Source organism: Diceros bicornis, chromosome 13 (genome assembly GCF_020826845.1).
Source record: "Diceros bicornis minor isolate mBicDic1 chromosome 13, mDicBic1.mat.cur, whole genome shotgun sequence".
In the NCBI taxonomy this organism is placed as follows: domain Eukaryota; kingdom Metazoa; phylum Chordata; class Mammalia; order Perissodactyla; family Rhinocerotidae; genus Diceros; species Diceros bicornis.
Window position 1 is genome coordinate 40445100 of NC_080752.1, and position 24158 is coordinate 40469257.

The 24158-nt window shown below is 50.9% G+C and overlaps 1 protein-coding gene across 1 annotated transcript; it reads right to left on the reverse strand.

The window, feature by feature from the left end:
- Positions 1-5919: 5919 nt before the first annotated feature.
- Positions 5920-23203, reverse strand: IL22RA1 (interleukin 22 receptor subunit alpha 1). Its single transcript, XM_058552053.1, has 7 exons — positions 23161-23203; positions 19626-19758; positions 18506-18684; positions 16653-16828; positions 12088-12226; positions 8034-8155; positions 5920-6998 (listed from the first exon to the last, which is right to left on the reverse strand). The coding sequence occupies exons 1-7, from the start codon at positions 23201-23203 to the stop codon at positions 6072-6074; spliced, it is 1719 nt and encodes a 572-aa protein (XP_058408036.1). The 3' UTR covers positions 5920-6071.
- Positions 23204-24158: the final 955 nt, after the last annotated feature.

Sequence of the window (24158 nt, forward strand, 5' to 3'; positions counted from 1 at the left end):
TCCAGAAGATGAGAGGGTCCTTGGTGTCTTCTCGCCCCGGGCTCAGCGAGGACTGGGAGAAGAATGTGATCCTGGAGCCCGCACGGGCCTTAAATATAGCAGCGCTGAGACAGTGTGGTGACAATGGATGAGAACTATGGGGGGGAGGGGCTGTTGGTCAGTACAGCATTGCTCAGGCAGCAGCGACAGGTGGAGCTGTCCCCACCCCCACTCCAGCCTCCCACAGACTGCTCCCCCCCCACCCCCACCCCAGCCTCCGCAGACTGCTCGTCCCCCCCCACCCCCAGCTTGATTCCTTCTGTCAACTTTGGCCCCCCATTACAATGGAAAGAAGGCAATAGCTCAGGCCTGGTTGTCTGGAAAACAGATAAGGGGTGGGTTTTCCAGCTGCCAGGAGTTCTGACTGTTGCCTTGGGGAAGATACCCACCCATCTTCTCTGATCTCATTCCCTTTCTGAAAAATGGAGACAGTGAGACCCGGCACCCAGACTTCATGAAGACAGTGGAAGGAATGTGACCTAAAGATCACTGGCTGAAATGGAAGTAGGTTGTTTCTCGTCTCTCTACCACCCCCAGCACTACCGACCCAGCCCCACCCAGCCGTGGTCATGCGTGTACGGGGATGTGGCACAGGCAGGAGAGGCGTGGAGAAGCCATCTCTTCCTTTGCTGTCCCTATTTCTCAGGCTTCCAGAGTGGCCACTGCAGGTCCTTCTTCCCAACCTATGCCACACCCCTCTGCCCTATCTCAGTCCCTCCCACCTTTGCCAGGCCTGGTGGGCGCTGAGGATGCAGAAGGGAATAAGATAAGACCCCTGACATGGAAGAAGTCCTAGTCTAGACGGGGAGTGATCAGGAAGGTACACCTGCGCCAGGTCTCAGGGGAGAGCAGGTTGGGGGAAGGCTGGGCCAGCTCCAGTGCAGAGAGCTCGGCTTCCCTCCCTGGCCTCCCTCTGGGGCCTCAGGGGGCCAGCAGCCCTGCGCCTGTCCCTCTTCCTTGTGCCGAGGACTGCTCACTGGAGAGAGAGAGAGAGACAGGACACACAAGTGAGCTCTGCGGCCAAAATCGTGATCTGTTCTGCCCTGTTGGAAACCTCCTTTCCAAGCTCTCCTGCTTCTCCCCCTTCCTCCCTGGCTGCAGGGTTAACAGCATCTCTTGGGGGAGAACACTTGGTGGATCTCTCCCATCTTGTGCTGACCCACCCCAAGAAGGGCTTTCCAAGACCAATATTTATACATTAGCTGTGAGGAGTGAGTGAGTGTGAATCTGTAAATACAGACAAGGGGGTGTGGCCTCTAATCCAGCAGGAGATAGGCATTTAAATTGGTCTTGTTGCCCTCTTTACCCCAAGGCAGCCTGGTGGAGGTGTCACCACTTACCGGCTGTATGACCTTGGGCAAGTCACTGAACTATTTTGGTTTTTTTGTCTGTACAGTGGGGTCGATGATATCTGCCCTGCAGTCTGATTGAAAAGATTCCATTAGGAAATGTGAAGCCTGGCACCCAATAGACGTTTGCTAAGTGAGAACTCCTCTGATAACTGCACAACTCTAGGAATGCCGAGAGCTTCCCCTCACCTTCCTCTGAGGGTGGGATCCCCATGGACCTCCTTGCTGACCAAACCCCGATGGCGCCCTCACTCCCCACTGGGACTCTCCTCAGGGAGGTCTTGCTGTGCCTTAATGTGAACACAGCCAACCCTCAGGCCGTGAGGCGAGCAGAGGGTAGACGACTTGGGCTGTACAAACCCCGGTTTAAACCCAACCTCTGGCCCCCGTGCTCACTAGTGGGGGACCTTGGCCTCCTTTCTGGGCCTCAGTTTCTTTAGCTGTATGTTGGAGATAAGCTCTAAGACAACACAGAACTTGCCTGCCTGTCTTGTTCACTGGATCCCTTGCCCCAAGGACAGTTCCTGGCATACACCTGGGCCTTGATGTGTGTTTGTTTAAAATGAATGAATGAATGAATGAATGAATACATACCTATCTTGCAGAATTGTTGTGAGGTTCAAATGAGGTTAAAAATGCATAAAATGCCTGGTATAGTACTTAGCTCATGGCCAGCACTCCTCAAAATATTTCCTTCTTTCTCCCCTTTCCTTCTCTTGTTTTTCCTTTCATTGCTTTCCCTGGATTTATGAACTTTAAGGATGGTCCTTTGAACCTATTTCTCTTACCGACCACCCTGAACTGCCACACCGTTTTCTCCAGACTGCAACCAAACTGTCCTTGGCTGATGGCTCCACCTGGTGGCCAAGTGGAGAACTGTCCGGCCCAATGCTTTCTCCCGGCTACCTCCTTTCTCCCTGCTTCAGTCTCCCTTCTCTCCCTCTGCTGCTCTCCCACTTCAGTTAAATCCAGTTACTGTTCTTCTCACACTTACAAGTCGAAATGTATCTTCCTTATGCCCCTTCCTCCTTAGAGTGGGAAGAAAAAATGGACTCAAGCAGCCCAAGGGCTGAGAAGGGGTCTGGGGGCTCAGAGCTATGTCCCACCGGTACCAGGACCAGCAGGTGGGGCAGAGGCTGTCTGTATCTCTCTGGCCGTTGCTGCCCCAGCTCGTTGTTTCTGTCTGTCCCACTTTCTGGAAGGTAGGTGGGGATAGCAACAGGAGACAATCTTTGGTGGTGACATCTAGCCACAGCCTCCTTGTCTAGGCTGACACTCAGACCAGGCAGGGGCACAGAGAGGTCTGGCCCTCTGGGATGCTGGAGGAGCCCCAGTCCCATCACCCCTGTTCTCTGGGTGGAAACTCAGGCAACTCCTGTACATTCCTGGGGCGGGGGGCTTGGGAGGCCAGGGGTCTGCAGGCATCATGGATTGAAATACCACCCAAGGAGACTTGCAGCTCCCCGACCCCCAGCCTGGGTATAATGGGGGTGACTCCAGGAGGTGATTTGAGGCCATGATAGGGAAACTGTGGGTATGTGTTCCCTCCAATTGCCAGAGAGGAATCACTAAAGGAATTTACTAAAAATCCAGATTCCCCCGGAACTGTGGATTCAGCAGGTCTGGATGGGGCTGGGGAAGCTGTATTTTTAGTAGCTCCCCTGGGGATTCTCATGCTGAGGCAAATTTAGGAAACCAACTTGGGCAAGTCACCTCCTTGAGCCACATTTTCCTTCTTTGCAAAATATCAATAATGCAACCTATCATGGAAAGTTAATGGGAGGATGAGAGTTCAAGAACGTAAACTGCAGGCGACATGGCTGAGCTCCTCCCCCTCTTCCCTCCTGCTGCTAGTTTGCTCCTGGGCTTGGCTCTGCCGTGCCTCGGAGGCAGGGGACACCTTGGAGACTCCCCTTTCTCTGGGCTGGGTGGGCCGGGCTCTGGAGACTCCTGGTCATGGGGTCAGGGGCCAGGACCCTCAGGGATGCCAAGGTCCCAGTCCAGTTCCCCGGGGGCCTCGGACACTCTGCCCTCTAGTGGTTCCAGTTGTATCTGCAGGGCTGGCTGACCGGAGACCCGAGGGGTGACGCAGCCTGGTGCCTGTCCCTCAGGGGGGACAGGGCCAGCCTGAGAAGGGTCAGAGGTCTCAGAGCCATCACCTCTCTCCTCAGGCACTCAGACTCCACCCTCAGTGAGTCATGGGGTTGTCGGAATGTCTGTCACCCCGAGGAGCTCAAAGAGCTTCGTGGCCCTGTGAGCTGAAGAGATGTTTATGGCTTTCAATAAATACCTCTGTGACTCCCTGTCTCACTTACCTGGTGAGAATGGTCAAGCTGTTAAGTTGTTTTTCATTACTAAACAAGATGAAGACAGTCAACCTTTGGCCAAGTTTGCCCCAAGTGACAGGAAGCCGACTTGTTTGCGGTGTGAGGGAGAGGAAGCAAGTGTTGTGGCCAGGGAGGAGAATGGGCCGGGGGTGATCAGGCGGGCGGCCTGCCCCTCTGTTGTGGAGATACTGGGTCTAAACCAGTGACCGTGAGGAGACGTTAAATATTAATTACAAATGGATAGGAACACGCCACCTGGTGCTGTGTCGCAGGGAGGGGAGGGGTGAGGAGGAGGAGGAGGACGTATCTGGGTACAGAGAAAGGAGGCCATTGTACACTCCAGAAAGGGTCACACTGAGGCAACCGTACTTTGATCCTGTCTCTCAGAAATGTTCAGACAGGGCTTTGGGACAGGAGGGTGATGTGGGCACTTGCCCCTCAGGGACCGCATTGGCCCCTCCCCTCCTTATGCCCCATTGGTCTCATCCTCCAAGAATCTAGACTGCTGTGGAAAGTTCCTTCTCTTGATGAAAACAAAAAGCGCTAGATTTGAGCTCCAACTGTGTCATGGCCTCAAGAGGGCGCCCTTGGGTGAGTCTCTTCTCCTCTGTGGGCCTCAGTTTCCCTATCATAGGGGTCATCTCACGTGCAAATGAAACAAAGGATGTGACAGCACTCTGAAAGCACAGAGCAAGGGGCCCTTTCCTTTCGTAGGAGTGGACACAGGGGCAGGAGGGCAAGGTGGCACTGCACCCTCTGCCGGGGCGTCAGGGAGGCAGGCCTGGGGGCTCTGTGCAAAGGAGGTCCTCTGAGAATGTGCTGCCAGACCCAAAACAGCTTTTGCCTATGACCTCAGGGAGGAGGTTCTATTTGACTCTGGGCCCTGTTTCCAGAGGGCCCTGCAATCCCTTCCTCTGCTCCCCCCACCCCCAGGCAGTCCAGCCCCTCTGGCTTGGCTGGAGCCATCCTGAAATCAGGATGGAAATCAGGAAGAAATCAGGATAATCTGAGCCCATGAGAAAATGCCCAGTCCAAAGCCAACCTGAACTAGGGATGGGTCCCTCCCTGTGCTGTCCGATTTTAAAAAACCATGACAGGGGGCTGGCCCTGTGGCTTAGCGGTTAAGTGCGCGCGCTCCGCTGCCGGCGGCCCGGGTTCGGATCCCGGGTTTGCACCGACGCACCGCTTCTCCGGCCATGCTGAGGCCGCATCCCACATACAGCAACTAGAAGGATGTGCAGCTATGACATACAACTATCTACTGGGGCTTTGGGGGAAAAATAAATAAATAAAAATTAAAAAAAAAAAAAACCACGACAGGAAATAGCTACCATTTATTGGGCACCACCCGTGTGCCAGGCACTATTAAGCTCTTTACAGACGTTATTTAATTTCATCCTCACCACAACCACATGGAGTAGGTGTTATTATCCCCACTTTATGGAGGAGGAAACTGAGGTTTTGAGGAGTGATTCATATGCTTAAAGTCTCACAGCTGGTAAGTAATAAGGCTGGAATTTGAACTCAGATGGGCTGGGCCCAAGGCTGAGTTTCCAAAGTTGTGAAGTAAGTACAGTTTGTTGTTGCCTCTGCTTCAGAGGCCACGTGGCCCCATGTTCCTTTCAGACCCCGCTGTCAGGACGGGGTCTGAAACGGCTGCCGACAGAAAAGATTTGTGTGTTTTCTCTCCTTGGTGGACCTGCATTTCACTTGGGGTAAAGCCTCCAGCAGAGGAACAAAACTGAAATGGTGAAATTTCAGGCGGTAGTCTGGTTGGGAATGAGCCCCAGGCCGCACCCCTCCCTGGAGTCTTGCCATCATGCCGCCTCCGGCCTTGGCAGAAGTGCAGGTTGTTCTGGTTCTGCCCAGCCTGCTATGAGGCATCCTTTTCTAGGCTCCTTTTCCCACCTTTGGGGAATCACAGAGGAGGCAGAGACCTCACTGTCTGTCAAACTAGATTACAAAACTGACCCCAAAAATGGGGTGAAGAGAGGTGGGTTCCTGGAGAACTTCATGTCCAGTGTATTGGGAGCTGGGGCCCTGGATCTCCAGGAAGTCTCCCAGCATTGACTCGCCACCCTCTGACTGTCCTGTTCCGCCCTGCAGAGCTCTGTGCACACATTTGCACACGATACACCCCTGGAACTCCTCTGGCTGGAGTCCTCATCAGGTCTTTTTGCTCCAGTGGGAGCTCACCCCTGGCAGGGCCCAGCATCCCTCTTCCTCTTGTTCTCTCGAGGGCGCCCACCTGAGGCTGCTGCAGAGTGTGCAGCCTGGTTGGGCGTGGGAGTGACGGCTGCGGATGTGAGGTTGGGGCGGGGACGTGAGGAAGCCCCAGGCCCGCCTCATTCTCCGCTCAGGGTTCCCACTGCACGGTCAGGGCCAGGCCTCTGAAAAGAGAGTCCAGCTCCACAGGCTGCTCCAGGTCTGAGGCCCGAGGGGCTAGGCTCTTGGCCTCAGTGTTGGACACTGGATCCTCATCCTTGGGACACACGAGGGACTCCAGCAGGCCCCATGGACTTGGACCCTGGTCCGTGGGGGAACATGGGAGGGAAGGAGTGTGCAAAGGGAGGGGCATGGGGTGGCCCTCGATCTGGACAGAGGATAGGAGGGGCAGCTGGCCCCTTAGGTACCCTGCTGTCCCTGGTTCCCCTCTGTGTAGCACATCAGGGTCAGGTGTGCTGTCCATGTGGAAGGATTTTGCTTCTTGGGGGTCCTCCATAGCCAAGGAGGTCACCTCTTCCAGAGAAAGGCCACCTGGGATACAGCTTCCAGCTGGTGCCTCTTTCTGGAGCTGACCTATAGACCTGAGGTGTTTGGGACTAGCGAGTGTCACAGGTGGAGAGTCTTTGCCAGAGCCTTCCATGCATATCCCATAGGAAGGAGGCCAGCTGTCCCGAGCGGCCTGAGGGGTGTAGGAGGGAGGCTGGACCTCAGAGGTGGCCTGTGAAGTGTAGAATGGGGGTTTAGCTTCGGGGCTCACTTGAGGTGCGTAGGCTGGGACCTCAGGGGCAGTCTGTGGGGCATAGGACAGTGTGGGGAGTGTCTGGTGAGGTGGCACTCCGGAGGGCTGGAGGATGATGTCCTGCTGCCCGAGGTAGGTGACCTCGGACAGTCTGTGCCGTCGTGGGGCTCCTGGGGGCTCCCTGGGCCCAGAGACCTTGACTTGGGAGTACTGCACAGGCTGGGCCGGACCGCCGGGGCTGCTGAGGTCAAAGGCGGGGATCAGGATGTGCTCCTCGATGAAGCGCAGAGGCTGGAATGTCAGGACGCGCTGGACGTTCTGCACGGGGACAACAACAGTCCACCCATTAGGGCACGTCATAAGCTCCCTGGGGGGCCGTGGGCGGGTGAGGTCCTCCATGGGGAGGCAGGGGGAAGGGCAGACCACCTGGGGGCTTTTTCAAGATGCATGTGTCGCACATGCCTTTCACTTCCTGGAGGCTCCTCTACGTGCTGGGCCCTCAGTTGAGAGCCACTCCTGAAGTCCGGGTTATCTCGGGGAGAGAGATCTAGGCTGTGGGTCTCTAGGAGGTAGATAGGCCAGGAAGTAGCTGGCTCAGGCTTGGGGAGGGTCGAGGTGGTGGCCCACACTGCTCCTTGCTCACGGGTCCCTAAGGGCCTGATGTAGGGGGCGAGGTGGGAAAGGGGGGGGGGGTCAGGGGAGGCCGGAGAGTTTTACAGGAAATGGCTTATGTGGGCTTTGACATTGAGTGAGACACCCCGGGAGGGGCGAGAGCCTGTCCCTGGAGCCCCAGACAGCTCAGCTTGGGCCTCTGCAGCGGGTCCTACTGCTTTAGCAGAGACGCAGCGCTGGCGGCCTGACTGGGGCTGCCTGTGTGACTTGTGTGGTTGGCAGAGGGCTCCGCATTTAAAAAATCAGCTGTCAGTGTTTGCAAATTGGGAGATTTCACATTACAATCTGAAATTCTGACTTCTCTTGAAAAAATGTGAAGATCTGGCAACCTGGGCCTGCCTTCCTAGGTGGCAGTACTTGGCGGCCCGTTTGGACAGGGCGTGAGCTCCGGGGCGCCCCTCGGTGCCCACCACTCTTGGTCCCACGTGACCTGCCCGGCCCTGGCTGCTTTCAAGCGCGTGGGTTTTCTATTCTGTGTCCACTCTTTCTGATCACCCACCCCCTTCAGTCCACGCCGAGACCTGCTGGGCCACGTCTTTGCCGACTTTAGGTTGGAGGGGAGACACGAGGCCTAGTTTTCTGCTTTGTGTGCTGATCCCTGCCCTTCAGGGAGAGCCAGGGGTCCCTGGGCCCATGCCCTCCCCTGGACCCCTCCCTCCTGCCCCAGGTGCGACTGCTCACCAGGGAGTTGGGAGGTAAAGGCGGCTTGGTGACGTATCTGTAGCTCAGGTAGCAGAGCCCGGCGACGAGGAAGCCCGTGGAGAACAGGAAGGCCCCTGAGAAGGCGTAGGTCCACGTCCGATCTGGTGAGTGAAGAGGACAGAGCAGGTAGGCTGAGGCTGGATCTGACCTGGACCCCAGCCCAGCGTGGATGCTGCAGACTTGGGGCTTTTCCTCTCCTGCCCTCTTGGGCCAGGCTCGAGAAGGCTTCTCCTACCCCTAATATTTGCAGGGCAGGCCAGAGTACAGATGGAGGGCCACGTACCATACATCTAAACATTCAGAATTTGTAAATCATGTTTTTACACTATTATAGAAAATATGCTCCCACCTTGATGAATATACTTTTCATAACACCCTGGAAGGCCAGGTTTGAATTTTGAATTCTTGGTCTCCTCAGTGTTCTGTGCTGAGATGTGGAGGTGCAGGGAGAGCCTGCCACAGGCTCCTAGCCCACCCCAGCTCCATCCCACACTGCCAGGGGCCTGGGGCACAGGGATATGGACTCCCAGCCCACACAGCCAAGCTCGTCCAGGCCCCCCCCACAAATAGCTGCCTGTTGGCCACTGTTTGGGCCCAGGGCCTGCACATCGAAAGGGTGTCTGCCCTCTGGAAGAAGGACCCAAGGATATGTCTGCCTAAACCAGACACAGGCTCGGGCCATTCGAACAGGGAATTTCGGGGTCTCAGGTGTTCAGAGTGTGGTCTGGAAGGGAGACCACAGGCTCCAAGGGGACCTGCCTACCTGCACTTAAGGACTCATCATCTTGTGGGGAGGGCCGTGGCCAGAGCAGGGCCAGAGCTAGGCCTTCTAAAGTGGGCCCCTCTTTCCTGGGTCTGAAGATGGTCCTGCCTCCCTGCAGCGGGTGTAGGGCAGAGGTGGAAGGAGGGGAGAAGTGACAATGGGAGGTGCCCATCCTTTCTACCTCCCTACCTAGGTAATGGGCTGGGTGTCAGGGAAGACCCTGCTCAGGAGGGAGCCTGGGGAGGCATCGCCCTTTCTAAAATGGGAGAAGAGGGACAACCAAGGGCTTTAGTGCTGAGCCTGCTCCCCATGGTCCTGCATCTTTGGGATGGATGCAGCCAGATCTCGGCACGACACACGTGGAATTTGGAGTTAGTTGGAGTTTTTGTTAAAACTGGCAACTTGTATTATGCAGGGGCCTTGACTCTCCAAGTCACCCTCCGTCCGTTCCTGGCCCCGTGTGGCTTCAGTTTGGGAAGTTGATCACCAGCTACCAATGACCTTGGCAATTGCTGTGAACCCTGGGAATCACCGGAGCCTCTGCCTGTAGCCCACTCCTCGCTCCTCCCCCAGCCCTTGTGGCTCAGGCCTCTCTGGGTCAGCTTCCCGCTTCAGTGGTTCCCTGTTCTCTGGCCTGGCACTGCTCCAGGGAGAAGATACGACCTGAATGTGCCTACATGACATGCCTAATGTTACTGGAAAACTGCTGCTCCTTGTACCAGGACAGAATAGGGACTTGGAACATTCCTATATGCCATTTCACCCTTGGGGAGGCGGGATGGAATAATAAAAATAATACTGGCCTGGGAGTAAGGAGTGTGGGGTTTTAGAGGTCTGGCTCAGCCACTGATATGCTGAGCAACCTTCTCTCTGCTGCACCACCCTCTCTGGTCTACCATTTATTAATGACAGTAGCCAGCAATTATTGAACTCTTTCTTATTACATGCCATGCACTGTGCAGGGTGCTCTATCTATGTTATCTCACCAAACACAGAGGGCCAGGGATGTTTCCTTCTTACAGATAATGAAGCTGAGTCTTCATTGAAGCTGACCCAGAGAGGCCTGAGCCACAAGGGCTGGGGGAGGAGCGAGGAGTGGGCTACAGGCAGAGGCTCCGGTGATTCCCAGGGTTCACAGCAATTGCCAAGGTCATTGGTAGCTGGTGATCAACTTCCCAAACTGAAGCCACACGGGGCCAGGAACGGACGGAGGGTGACTCTTCAATGAAGAGAGGTTAAGTGACTTGACCAAGGTCACACAGCTACTCAGTGGAGAAGGCAGGATTGACATGTGTCACTCCAAAGCTCATCCTCACAGCCACTACACAATGATGCCTCAGTTTCCTCATCTGTAAAATTAGGATATGGGGTGAGATGACTCTTAGAGCCCAGGAATATGGGATGATGCTCTGTGGTGCTCCAAGACGTCCTGAGAGGTAGATAAAGTGGGGATTCTGGGCTCTGGGGATAAGACAGACCTCAGGATACGGGGTCAAGGGCAGGACATATCACTCTGAAATGGAAGTAAGAGGAGAAAGTGTGCAGTAGAGGGAACTAGCTGTAAACAAAATTGCAAAGTGGTGGTTAGAGCCCAGGTTTCAGGATCAGATGAACCTAACTAGGTTCACTGACCAGCTGTGTAATCACGGGCAAGTTGCTTAATCTCTCTGAGCCAGAGTTCCTCCTCTGTGGGAGGAGAAAGTGAGGATGATGGTATCCAACTTGCAGGATTGTTATAAAGATTACATGGGATAATATATGTATAGCATTTAACATAGTGCTTGGCAATAGAGTAGGTACTTAATAAATGGTAGGAATTGTTATTAAAATACTTTCTTTTTAAGGATAAAGTGCCTTCTATATGTTGGCAAGAAATAGCCACCAAGAAGTGTGATTTGTATAAGAGCAGATAAAGTTCTAGAAAAAGATAGTATCATAGTGTGAGCTAGGTCATGTAAGGAGAAGCCAACCGAAAGATAAGGATGGAGTTGTCTGCATGTTGTCCAAAAGCAGATGGGGCAGGGGTGGGGCAAGGGCCGGCCAGGAATGGGCGAGATTTGTCTGGTACAGACCCGGGGAGAGGATCACAAGTCATATATAGGCTCCCAGCTTAGTGCCTGTAAAGTTGATTTCCTTCCTCTGCTTCTCCTCTTGCCAAGGTCTATTCTGGTCTCCCCAGCGGCCCGTTCCCCAGGAAGGGCATGCCCTGTGCAAGTGGCCAGTGCCGCCTGTTCCACCAGGCCCATCTTCCCCTGAAAATTAACGCTCTGGGACTCGGGGGGAGGAATCAGTGTCCTGTGAGCTCTTGGGGAAGCAGATGAGTTGAGCTTCTGAACGAAGGTGAGGACCAGAAGCTACAATGGTAATTCTACCCAGCTGCTGTTACACCCCAGGGCCCAGCCTCGAGCAGCTGCCTCACCTCTGTTCATGAGAATTGAAATCTCCTACTGACATCGTTCATCTGAACTTGATCACTAAGGTGGAGACTGTCGTTCCAGATCCATCCAATCCACTGCTATCGCTTTCGTCGTCTAAACTTGCAGCTCTGAGCATTACAACATTTCTATCTCTATGAAAATAACACTAATAAAAATATCACGATGCCCATGACGAGTCGAGTTTCAATGTGCTAGAGGAAGGGAGCATGGGACACCATCTCACTGAGCGATGACTCAAAACTATTGCTGCGGTAGCGTGGTGGTGAGAACGTGGTCTCCAGAATTAGGCCTGTTTCTCTCCCTTACCACCTGTGTGATCTTGGGCAAGTTACTTAACCACTCTGAACCTCAGTTTCCCCAGTAAAACGAAGGTGGTTAATAATACCTGCCTCACAGATTGCTCATGAGGATTGAGCTTAGAAGTCCTGGTCCGTGGTTGTACTGCAAAAATGCTAGTTATCATCACTGTTATTGTTACTTGACTTTGGAAGATATCGAGGGATCTTTTTATCTTCTCTGCTCCCCCTTCTGCAGATTGTTTTCCAGTATATCTCACTTGGGTTAATATTAAGGTAAATTTGCCTTGCCAGGATACACACAAAGCTTGCCAGAGAGAGGAAATCCACATATAGGGTGGAAGGTGGAGATTAAACACGCGCCGTAATAACCCATCAGCTACCTCATTTATGGATAAACAAAGACTGGCTTACACTGATAACCCTTCCACAGGTTTTTAGAGCTGCCAAGCCTCACCTTGGTTACAGAGGGGCAAGTGCGGAGTCAAGACTCGAATTCAGGAGTCCCACCTCCCTTTGGCTTCAGCTGGACTTACCTGGCAGCGTCTTCACTCGGCACACGTAGGGGGCGCTCTCTTTGGACCAGGTTGGAACAAAAATCACGATGGTCCCAAGGAACTCCGTGTCAGGGGTCAGGCCGATGAACTCGTATTCTTTCTGCTTCCCTCCAAGGTGCTGAATTTGACAGAGAAGCCAGAGTGACTCCTCTTACACGCCAAGCTCCATATGGAGCCCAAGCAAGCCGGCTCACACCTCTGCCTGGGTTACTGCAGTCAGTAAAATGGTACCACCAGCTCGCCAAACCAGAAAGTGGTGGGTCAGTTTGCAATGCTCCGTTTCCATTCCCCTACCTTCTGTTTATCCCCAAATCCAGTCAGTCGCCAAGCTCCATGTACTTTCCTGGCACATAGTAAGCGCTGTATAAATACTAGCTGCTGTTGTTATCACCACCATCTGCACCCCCCCCACCACTGCCACCCCCACCACCATTGCCACCCCACCACTGCTACCACCACCATCATCACCACCACCACCACCACCATCATCACCACCACCACCATCACCACCACCACCACCATCACCACCACCACCTCACCGTCCCTCCTTCTTCTATTTCTCCTCCTTCTCTTCCTCATTCTCCTTTATTAAACATCAAAAACCCTTTGAATATCCATCCCTCTCTTGCCTTCTTCATTGCTTCTGCCTTAACTGGGCCTCAACATCTTCAGCCTGGACTTTTGCAGTAGCCTCCTAACTGGTCACCTGTCTCTGGTTTTGCCCCCGTCCACTTCCATATTCATCCTGGTGCCACAGTGATCTTTCTAAAGGATTAGTACACTTACAATGCTCCTCTATTCAAAATCCTTTGAGGGCCCGGCCCATATTATAGGATAAAACCCTGGTCCCTGCCTCCCTGTCCACTCATCTCTCTCTACAGTGTCCTGGCCCTTCGGGCTCTGGCGATGCTGAATGCCTGTCGCTCCTGCAAACACCTTGCTTGTGGAAACAAGCCCTTGCTCCTTTGCATCTGCAGATCCTTCTGCTGGAGCTGCTTTGCAGTTCTCGCCCTCCTGTATGTCTGTAACGTCTTGGACCTTGAACTCGCCCCTGGGCTGTCTCATTCCATCATTCCGGTTCTCCTCCTACCTCTCTGATGGCTCTTTCACTGGTTTCAGCCCCTCAGTGTTGTTCTGCAAGATTCGCTCTTCATCCACTTGTTCTGCTCTGTCCACATACTCTCTCACTTAGTGATCTTATCTGGACCCATGGCTCCCGTGATCACCAATGTGTGGATAACTCCTAAACTTGTCTCAGTAAGAGTTACAGAGTTCCTAAGGTGCACTGCCAGCTCCCTCCTGGATAGCACTCTGTGGACATCTCTAACTCAACATGTCCAAACGTGCTGATCTCCTCTGTCTGGGTCCTGCCCCATCCCAACCCCAACCCTGCACCTGGATTTGATTCCCTAATTCTGTTAATAGCGTCCTTCTTGTTCAAAAATCCAAGGCCCAAACTTTAAAGCCGTTTTTGACAAATCCCCTCTCATATTCTTCGTATCTAATTGCCCTGAAATGACCCATAAACCTTCCTTTAAAGGGCAGGAGCTGTGCTCTGGGGAGTTCAAAAGCTAAGAATTTTCGTCTTTGGTTCTTTGCATTTCAGCTCTGTCTTTCTTTTTCCAGGCACATGGAGGCCAAGGTTTACGATTATTTGTTGGTTTTTTTTTTGAGAGGGATGAAGGTGGGTGAAGAAGTACACAAATGGATTTTACAACGTATTGATTTGTGGAACTCATATGGTTGAAATTGCACGCATTAAATACCATATGATACCACTCCAGTAGAGCTCCCAATGCCCTAAGATTCTCCCTTCCCACATTTTTTTACTGCCTCCATCCTGGTTCAGGCTCTTATTATTTCCAGCCTATACCATTGCAATAGCCCCCTAACTTCCCACCCTGATCTCTCTTTCATTTCCACGTTCAATCTCTCTTCATTCTGCTCACAGTAATTTATAATTTCTATTGGACCAACCCTGCCTAAAATAACAACTACAAACTCTGGCCAGAATAAAAACTTCCTATAGGCACTGGAGAGTAAGGAAAATTAGGCAGATATTGGAGAAAGGAGGAAAGGAATGACACTGGATGAATGTCCCATTTTTTTTTAAGTCTTTTAGCCTGAAGGCAGGCCCCTCATCTATACCATATAAGGTGGCTAAAATCTAGATAGAAACTCTGTAATCATACTGGCTTGAATAAGCAGAAGACAGTTCAGGGTGATCACAGCAGCTGGAAAGTGAGGGGAGAAACCACAGATTGGAGAGGTCCATAAATGGATGTAAAAAGATAAACGATGCAAACTAGGAGTATAAGAAGGCGGGAGTTGCTATATTCATAGCAGATAAAACAGACTTCACTACAAAGAGTATTACTAGAGATAAAAAGGGACATTTCATAATTATAAAAGGGTCAATTTATCAGGAGGCCATAACGATCATAAATGTGTATGTGTCTGAGAATAAAGTTTCAATTATGCAGAAAATTAAAGGGGCACATAGACAAATCCGCTATCTTAGCTGGAGTTTTTAATACCCTGAGCAATTAAAAGAACAACACACCTCCCCCAAAGCAGGAAAGAAATAGAAGATCTGAACAACACCATTAGTCCCCTTTATCTAATTGATATTTATAGAGCTCTCCACCGAACACCTGCAAGATACACGTTCTTGTCAACTGCACATGGAACATTCACCAAGACAGGCCATATGCTGGGCCATAAACCAAGTCTCCGTAAATTTAAAAGGACTGAAATCACACAGAGTGTGTTCTCTGACCATGAACTGAATGAAATCAGAAATCAATAACAATAAATTATTCGGTGAAACCCCAAATATTTACCAAAAAATAGTTGTGATAAGGACTTTCCCAATTTAATAATTTCTAATTGCCCCCCTGGCTACTGAAATAAATAAAAATTCCTCCATCCGTCACCCCAGACCTTGACAGCATGGCCCCAGGCCGTTTTCTCGCGTTTATCTCCCATGGTTCCTCTCCATCAGTGGTTCTCAAACTTCAGGGCAGGTAAGAAGCACTAAAATTCAGATCCCAGGGGTGCAACTGTAGAATCTGATTAAGTGGACCGGAAGGGGCCCAAGAACCTGCATTTTAGACAAAGGCTGCAGGAGATCCCGATGGTGTTGGTTTGGAACCATGTTTTGAGAAATGGTTCTACGTGGCCCTATGCTCCAGCCAAACTGACAGTTTTGTGCTTTCCAACAATGTCCTAAGTTTTCCTGCTTTTCTCTTTGATCATGGTGGGGCAGTGCAAACCAGTGGGGGAAAAAGGTGGGATTTGAACAGACCTGGATTTGAATCCTGATTATGCTGTTTGCTGAGCAATCTCGAGCAAGTGACTTAACCTCTCTGATCCCCTGTTTTTTCATCTGGAAAATGGAGTACCTACCTCATGGTGAAAATTAAATGACATAATATGCATATCTTATCTAGCATAACTCAGAAATTGGTACTGGCACCAGACAGTTTTCTGGAAGTTTTTCCAGGTCTCTCTGAGTTGACATCTCCTTTCTCTCCTCCCCCTGCTCGGCCCCACACAATACCCTTATTTTCCTCTACCTACGGCTGTTTGAATTCTTGTTTTAATTCCCTCCCCACCCACTAGGTTATAAATTCCTTGAGTGCAGGACTAGTCGTTAGATGGAATTATACATTCGTGGCACATGCCAGGGGGTGAATACCACATATTTTGTGAATACAAAAAGAAATAACTTGTATATCATTTGACAGTTTATGCCCTTGCCTTCCATCTTTCATTATTACGATCTTAAGACACTGCCTGGGGCCGGCCCCGTGGCTTAGCAGTTAAGTGCACGTGCTCCGCCACTGGCGGCCCGGTTTGGATCCCGGGCGCGCACCGATGCACCGCTTCTCTGGCCATGCTGAGGCCGCGTCCCACGTACAGCAACTAGAAGGATGTGCAACTATGACATACAACTGTCTACTGGGGCTTTGGGGAAAAAAAGGAGGAGGATTCGCAATAAATGTTAGCTCAGAGCTGGTCTTCCTCAGCAAAAAGAGGAGGATTAGCATGGATGTTAGCTCAGGGCTGATCTTCCTCACCAAAAAAAAAAAAAAAAAAAAAGACACTGCCTGTATCCAGTTCCCAATGATAGTGGAGAACCAGCGAAAAGAACTGCAGTGGTAGAAACAGATTGCAGCATTTCCCGAAGAACACCTTTTAGGGTGTTAATAGAAGTTGTTCCCCAGGATATTAGAAGGCATTAGGCAAAAAATAAAGTAAAAAAAATAAATATTATGCAAAATAAAAGGAATTTTTCTGGTCAAATAAATTTCAGAGAAGTTGTATCAAACAAATTGAAACCAGAGTCTTGGTTTTGCAGGACTTCTCAGAGACTTTAGCATGCCGTGTGGATGTGAATCGACAAGAGGGAGGTTGTGGACATGTTTGGGAAATGCTGATTTATATAACACATCTCCCTTCTACTTAAAGCAATGCCGATCTAATTGAGAGGGAAATGGTTTTCCCAGGCAGGGAAGGAGCAGGGCGGCACGTGTATTTACCATTTGGTAGGTGTGGTTGACATGGAGCTCCAAGCGGTAGAACAGATCTTGGAAGATGTCCTCCAGGGTCAGTCGGTGGCCATCCCCTGCGTGGATGGGCGTGGAGGTAGGATGGATAATCATCTGGATGGATCTTACCTTGGGGATACAGGTCACATCAGGTGGTTTGATGGTAGCTGGGAAAAGGGAGAGAGAAAAGAGAAGAGAAAATGTCGGAATCAGCCGGTGATGTCTGAGGTTGCCCTGGACGATGAGAACTGACTGCCTCCCCTCTCCTCTCCCCGGACCCCAGCTCTGCTTCTGAAAGCATCAGCTACACAAACAGGTGGGAAGGGGAAAGTTCTGCAAGCAACTGGTGTTTGGGCTTAAGACTGGCAAAGAGATGACCAAGGGTAGGTGGGCAGAGCCAGGGAAAGGGGCACTGGCCCCCACATTGAACATGCTTTTGCCCCAGCCTCCCACATCCCCACCTTGAGTCTGCCCGGAGCACCCTTCCCCTAGTCTATTGGCAATGACGGCTTTGGGGACTGATGGTTCAACTACATATCCTAAACAGTGTTTGGGGCACCTATTATTATTGATTCAGCCTCAAAGGCCAGTCCTAGGACTTCAATCTCTCTCAAGATGGAATTTTGCAAATAACTAAATGACCTTTACAGGTTAACAGGCCCCTTTGGGAATTTGATGAATGCTATGGATCTGCCCTCCCCCAAAATGTGCATGTATAAAAATCTTGCACCCAATTTTGGGGATTCATGAACCCCATTTCCCCTGAAGTTAATTTATAAAAATCCCTCAAGGGTCCACTGACCTCCAAGATGAAAAACATCTGAGCTAGAAGAAAGTTCACTTTAGTGTTTTTTATAAAATTGAAAAACTGAGTTAAATGCTCTCAAAAAGGGAATTAGGGAGGTAAATTAGAATGCCTCCATAGAAGGGATGATTTTGCAGCTATGAAATATCATGTTGTGGAAAAATATTCAATGACGTGGGCAAACATTCATGGTACCATTATATGTAAAACAAACAACCAACCAGATTACAAAAGAGTAGATACAGTTGCTAGTAACTGCAGTTATGTTTAAATGTTCAGGTTATTTTTGGCTACTTTTATTTTTCTGTGTATATTTCTGTACTTTCCAAATTTTCTACAATAAACACATATAACGAATAAGCTAAGAAAAAAGTAATTTAATTTCGTTTTTCGTTTTCTCAAAAAAACCATGTGGCTGTGAAGTCAATTGGTGAAGATCACCACCTGCTTAACTTGGGTGGGGAGTTTGTCAACCCATTTTCATCCATTCATCAATTACGTATTGAGCATCTCCTATGTGCCAGGCGCTATGCTAAGGGCTGCAAACACAGTGGGTTCTGTGCCCACACACGCCCTCACGGAGCTCACTTTTCAGAGTGGGAGGCAGACGATACTCATGTATGCAAACACAATAACCGCAGATTGTGATAAGAGCTGTGAAGACAATGAAGTGTTCATTGTGACAGAGAATAACAGGTGGTGACCTAGTGAAATCAGTTTGTCAGGGCAGGGAGAGGGGACGCTCACTTAGCAGGCGATGCTGAAGATGAGACCAAGACTAGGGATGGGAAGAGTCAAGGTGGCGCTGGGGGTACTGATTTAGGAGGCCTTGGTTGTATTTGAGAGGCAAGATGAAGGTGATCTGAACTAGGGAGGTTAGGAAGGAGATGGAGAAAGATGAACAACCTCACTGGGGGCGCTCTGTAGTCAGGATGCCTTCCCTAAAAGCCACGTCCCTAACTGCCCCTCTAGTCCCCCCCAGAGTCGCTTCTGGGCCATCCTCCTCCCCTCCCCTGCAATAAGAGGGGCTTCTACTCACTGTGTTGCAGCGAGCTGAACCGGTCGGTCATCTTGGTGGCTGACCGGCCCCCTGCGCTGATGGCAGTTACCCTGGCATAATAGAGCTCTGTGAGGTTGCCAGTCTCCAGGGTCAGGTTGCAGGATTTCCGGGCGATCTGCTGGCAGCCCTCCTTCGCCAGCCACTCTGTCTCTCCGTACCTGTCAGTAAGGAAGGGGCCGGAGCACCCCTTTAATGAGCAAGTCTGGCACTGGGCCTGTGGTTTATTAACAACGATAATGAGAGCTAATATTGACTTAGCACGTTCTGTGTCCCAGGCCCTTTGTGTGGGTGATCTGTTAGTCCTCATCATGGTCCCGTGAGCTTCAGACATTATCCTCCCTCCTTTTCAAATAAGGAAGCTGAGGCTTAGATGTAAAATTGGCCCAAGGGTTTGAAGCATGTCTGCGGGGAACCAGGATTTGACCCCAGCCAGTCTGAGTCCACATTCTGGGCTCATCTCACCATAACCCTTTGAGGTGAGCACTGTTATCCCCATTTTACAGATGAGAGAACTGAGGCTCAGAGAGGGAAAGTGACTAGACACAGGACGAAGTGGCAGGACCAGGAATGGAACGCATGTTTGCAGACTCCTGAGCCCTTGCCAACCCTCCTTTCCTGCAAGGGAAGGGAGACAAGCAGGAATGGGGGCATGGGCTGGAGGGGGTGGGCACAACTTTTTGTTGACCTAGTCTCACCAATAATGATAAGGCAATTATTGGTAGCTTATTATTTGCCAGGCGCACGTGCTAACGACTATCTTATTTAATCTATTTAACAACCCTATGATGAAGGTACTATTGCTATTTTTACATTACAGATGGGGAAACTGAGGCCTGGTGAGGTTACCCAACTGCCCAAAGTTATATAGGCGAGAGCTGGCATTCAAGCCTGGGCAGCCTGACTCCAGAGCCTGCCCTTTTAACCATGATTTTCTCCTCCCTTTGCAAAAGAAACATAAAGGAGCAAAGCCATAGTTGGCAGTGGGGGGCTGTGTAACAGCAGTGGGATGGGGAGCGTGGGGACACATGGGGGTGGATTTTCTTGGAAGGGTTGGTTTCAGAGCAGAGTCGAAAGAGGTCATGTTGGGAGGGAAGCCTACGTCTTATACTCGACACTGTAGACTGTGTCTGGGGCGCTCTCCAGCCCGCTGTCCCACGTCAGGATGTTTTCAAAGTTGCTGGACTGGAATTTGACGTGCTGAAGAAGATCCGAGGTGTCCTCAGCAACGTGAGCTGCAGGAAGGGGAGCACCGTGAGCAGGTGGGCTCGAGGACCCCGTCCCTCAGCTTCCTAACGAACTGTCCCATGAGAGGCAGTGAGAACTAGCACCCACTCACCAGAGACTGTGCTAACTCACCATCACTGATCCTCGCTTCTTATTTTTCTTTTCATTGAGCTCTAATTCATATTCCATACATTCACTGTTTTAAAGCATACAATTCAGTGGTTTCTTAGCATATTCACAAAATTGTGCTACCACTACCACTATCTAATTCCAGAACGTTTTCATCACCCCAAAAAGAAACCCTGTGTCCATGGCAGTCACTTTCTATTCCTCCTCTCCCCAGCCCTAGGCAACCACTACTCTGCTTTCTGTCTCCATGGATTTGCCTATTTGGGGTTTTCATATAAAAACAGTTATACAATATGTGGACTTTTGTGTCTGGCTTCTTTCACTTAGCGTAATGTTTTCAAGGTTCATCCATATTGTAGCATGAATCAGTACTTATTTCCTTTTCAAGGCTGAATAATATTCCATTGTGTGGGTACACCACATTTTGTTTATCCATTCATCAGTTGATGGACATTTGGGTTGTTTCCACTTTTTGGCTGTGGTGAATAATGCTGCTGTCAACATCTGTATACAAGTTTTTAAGCGGACGTATGTTTTCAGCTCTCTCGGGTGTATAGCTAGGAGTGGACTATCTGGGTCACATGCAAATTTTATGTTGAACTTTTTGAAGAATTGCCAAACTGTTTTCAAAAGTGGCTGCACCATCTTACATTCCCACCAGCAATGTTTGAGCAGTTCAATGAGCCCACCTCCTTGCCAACACTTGTTATTGTCTCTCATCCACTTCTTAACACCATCTGAAGTTGGTGTTTTAGAGATAGTCTCACGGTATTTTAGAGATCGTCAACTCAGTGACTTGCCCAGAGTCAACAACTTCAAACAAGGGTGGAGAAGATGTTTGTGAATTCCTGCCTTTCTGCTGGGGGAACCAGTCCCTGCCCACCCACCACATGCCTTCTTAGGAAGGCAAAGGAACCTTCTGCAGCCACACGGACATCGTAGTGGGGCCAGATGCTGACTGAGGCCACGTATGGGCAGGTGACCTTGCTGTTTAAGCAGTTAGAACTTCAATTTCTTCATCTCCAAAATGGGAATAATTTTACCTATGTAAATACAAACAATAATGACACCACCAGCAGCTGACACTTATGAAACGCACTTCAAGTGCACAGGGGCACAGAGTTCTTACTTCATTAAATCCTCACGATGACCTGATGAGGCAGCTACTGTCATTATTCCCATTTTGTGGATGAGAAAAACCAAGGCTCAGAGAGGGTTATTTGCCCAGGGTCACAGTTACCGTGTGACAGAGCCTGCAATATCCGTCACAGTGCTGGACTGGTTGTGGGGTGGATACAATGGGCAACGTCTATGAGAGTGTTTAGCATGTAGTAGGTCCTTATATATATGTGTTGAGTCTGAGGGGAGGGGACCTGGGAAAGCAAGAGATTCACTGCATAGGGAGGGGTCTGTCCTGTTTACCCTTTCTTGTGTGGCGGGAGCATCAGTGGCCTGAGCCCCTGGTAATAGGGTGACTTGGGGAGAGTGGGAGGAGAGAGGAGGTGAGAAGCTGGCCTTGAAAGATTCACGGCCATCTTTTCCAGCTTAGGCCTTTGCCCAGTCTACTGCTGATTATGTCAAGGAAAGAGCAGCAAAGGCCAGAGCTTCAAGAAGGTCAAGGGCAGGAGAGAGAGAGGGTAGGGTTTGCGAGAAGGCCAGGGCCTGTCTGGGGGTGGCTTAGCCTCTCCTCATGGTAGGTTAGGGTCTGCAGTGGGAAGGTTGCTGGTTGGGTCAGTATCCTGGGTGGGCCATGTGGTTTGGGGCGAGGCTGAGGCTAGGATATGCTCGGGAGGGAAAGGTTGGGTGGAGGTTGGCATCACTTTTCAGGAGGGAACTGAAACTGGCTTCCTGAAGCGGGGTGGGTGGACCTTGACTGGCCCTCCTCTTTTAGGAGGCGTTGGGGGCTAACAATGTCTCTCCTCTCCTCCCACCCTACTCGATCCTTCTCCTCCTCAAAACCATCATTCCTCAGCCTGCGTCATTTCTGCACTCCCCAGGTAGAAGTCTACGTTGTGAAATCCTGGAGAGACCTGTGTTGTCTAGAGACTGACAGACTGGTAGACTTTATAAAAGGAAGTTTTCCTATTTGCCTGAAAAAACAACTCTATGTCAACCAGTTGAGAAGCTAAGGAAAAACAAACAAAAACAATTCAACATGCTCTGGAATCAGCCTAAGAATGCTGGGAGGGGGAAGCTGGGTCCCCTGAGTGACCTTACTGACTCTTAACAATCTCTCAAGGGCTGTTTCCCATGGGTTCCCCATCTTACAGGGCCAGGAGCCTCCAAGACTCCTACCCAGAATGAGTGGGGTCTAAAGGAACATGTCTTGGGGTCTCTCGGGGATGCATCAAGTCTCCTTAGCTTCTCACGGGCCCAGTGTGTAGGGATTTGTGTCACGCCAGAGGGGCCCGGGCAGCAGCTGGAAACACTGGATCCAGTCAGCACTGGCTGGGGACAGGGGACTGGGACACTCCGGCCCTTCGTGGTCCTCATCCTGCTCTTGAGCCAGAAGGGGCCTTGTAGAGGCCATCCCTCCCCCTCTTCAGTTAGGACTATGCTTTCACTTCTCGAGAAAATTCCCTGAATTTTATTAAATTTCTCAGGGAGCAGAGACACAATCTAGGATCTCACTCATCTGTCTGAAATTTCTCCGTAATGATGAATCCAAAAAATCCACTTTATTGGATTTGAAAACTACGCCCTTTCGTCTTGCTTTCAAAAGGGCCCTGGGGTTTTAGGACCTATTAATGCAGCAGACCTGGCCGCTGTGTGAGAAAATGCTCTTTCAGATCTAGCAAGAGGGGCTGGAAGAGGCCCCCACGGGAGTGTGGAGGGAGTCAATGACCAGACTGAAGCTTTGTCCATCCAGTCCCTCCCCCGCCTCCCCTTGTCAGGTCAGTGCCAGCCAGAAGCAGAGAAATGGATGGCACAACTTCTACTAGAACAATTTGAGGGTCAAAGGATGCCCGTCTCTCTGAAGCCAATTCTTTATCTACTGGGGTGGGGGATCCGGAGCCCCCAGTTCAGACAGTCGGCTGCCTCCTTGAGTCTTGAGGTCAGTTGAGTCTCTGGAAGAACCCAGGGTCTGAGGGTCCCTCTCATCCTCCCCAGTAACCTGAGCCGGCTTCCACTTCTCCAAGGAAACTCGGCACCCAGTTCAGCCCTAGCAGAGAAGAAACTGAAACTGCCTGTCCTGAGGCTGGGTGGGGTGCGGGGAGACAAGCCTGATCGTTGGCCCCTGGGGTGGGAAAGAGTCTGACCACAGGGTGATGGGCACTCACCGACCAGGGATCCCACAGCCAGGATAGTCAGTAGCATCCTCATTGGGGCTGGGCACAGAGCCCTCTCTTGGCCTCCACTCTGGGCTGAGCACAGAGGGAGGGCTGGGAAGCTTTGCCGCCTTGGCAGCTGGCTCCACCCGGGCATGGGCACGTGGGCGGGGAAAGGAGGGGAGGGTGGGACCTCAGCAGTGGAGAGCGGGGTACAAAGGTGCCTGGCCTGTGTGCTTTGAAATTCCAGGTCCTGGGCGGGATCCGAGGGAGTTCCCTACCTATTTGCAGAAAACAGCCACCGTGACATGTTGGCTTGTTTATCTGGTCTGATGGCTGATTCATCCCAAGACTCTTTAGTGGTTTATCAGGGAGCTGAGAGGCAGAAAAGGCAAAAATAATCCATGATATACAGCCTTATCAGAGAGCAATTTGGCACTGCGTATCAAAAGCCTGCAACACATGCCTATCTTTTGCCTCAGTAATTCCATTCTCACGGATTTACCCTGAGGAAAATAACTGGACAGGGGAGCAGAAAATATGTTCCAGAATGTTCCTTGTGGGAAAGGAAAAGCTATGACTCTCTGGCTTTCTTCTGGCAGGAAGAGATATAGGATGCTGCTGCCTCTCCTTGTGCCCCATATCAAAGCAGGTCCCCCAGCCTGGATGATGGGCTTTGGGACAGCTTTCCTCCTAGTGAGGCTGCTGAAGCTGAGAAGCCCAGGAACTCTCACCTTGAGCCTTTGGGGTCTAGGACCTGCAAAAGCTTAGGAAAAAAACAGACCCAAAGCTTTAGTGACTCTACTGTGCTGTGGGTGGGGGCGGGGGGTGGGCTACAAAATTCATGAATGGGCCTTTGGTTTGGGACAATGAAGATTCAAACTGCTCACCCAAGCTGTCATTCTGCCCTATAGAGCTGCGTCCTTAGGGATTAATGTGAAATCCACTGGGATGGGTGTTTAGGAGATTATTTCTCCTTCTCACTGGGCCTCAGAGAAGGTTGAAGGGAC

Coding starts and splice junctions, on each gene's coding strand:
- IL22RA1 (XM_058552053.1), bottom strand. CDS start 23,203: ATGAGGATGCTACTGACTATCCTGGCTGTGGGATCCCTGGTCG. Junction 16,829..18,505: donor GTTCAGCTCGCTGCAACACA/GTGAGTAGAAGC, acceptor CCCTTTTCCCAG/CTACCATCAAACCACCTGAT. Junction 8,156..12,087: donor CCGAGTGAAGACGCTGCCAG/GTAAGTCCAGCT, acceptor TTCACTCACCAG/ATCGGACGTGGACCTACGCC.